The following is a 408-nucleotide window of genomic DNA, read 5'->3' as shown; positions in this document are numbered from 1 at the left end:
TCAACTGCATGCACACGGAAGAAATTCACTTTATTGTTCTTTGCATTTGGTCGGGTAGTGAAGAAACACCAGAAATATCAGACGCTGTTGTATTTGTTTTTGCCTCAGGAAACGGAACAGCCAATGTGCTGGGTGTATCCTTCACCTACTGAGGCTGCACACGAGGAAAAGAAAGAGGAAGCGAACCTCCAAATAGGAAACCCCAAGCCTGAAACCCAAGAAGAAGAAGGGGGGGAAACTGTGCAAGTGACGGAAATCAAGGACGACGAAGAAATCGTGCAAAGAGGAGAAATCAAACAAGAAGAGGAACTCATACGAGATGAAGTCATCCCACAAGAAGGGGAACCTGTACAAGAGAAGTATAAAGTGTCATCACCTGAGGTCTTGCCTGTTGCATGTCAAGCACAG

The 408-nt window shown here is 45.6% G+C and overlaps 1 protein-coding gene across 1 annotated transcript in view; it reads left to right on the top strand.

The window, feature by feature from the left end:
- The window catches only part of EMH_0079010 (uncharacterized protein), a gene marked incomplete at both ends in the record, with an annotated part of 1,961 nt that overhangs the window by 753 nt on the left and 800 nt on the right, over positions 1 to 408 (top strand). The window contains 1 exon segment of the mRNA XM_013500070.1: positions 109 to 408. Within this exon segment, the coding sequence (XP_013355524.1) occupies positions 109 to 408 (300 nt within the window).

The sequence above is a fragment of the Eimeria mitis genome, genomic scaffold (genome assembly GCF_000499745.2).
Source record: "Eimeria mitis Houghton genomic scaffold, Emh_scaff4991, whole genome shotgun sequence".
NCBI lineage: Eukaryota > Apicomplexa > Conoidasida > Eucoccidiorida > Eimeriidae > Eimeria > Eimeria mitis.
The sequence above is the reverse complement of the archived record's forward strand: the minus strand, read 5'-3'. Positions and strand labels throughout refer to the sequence as shown.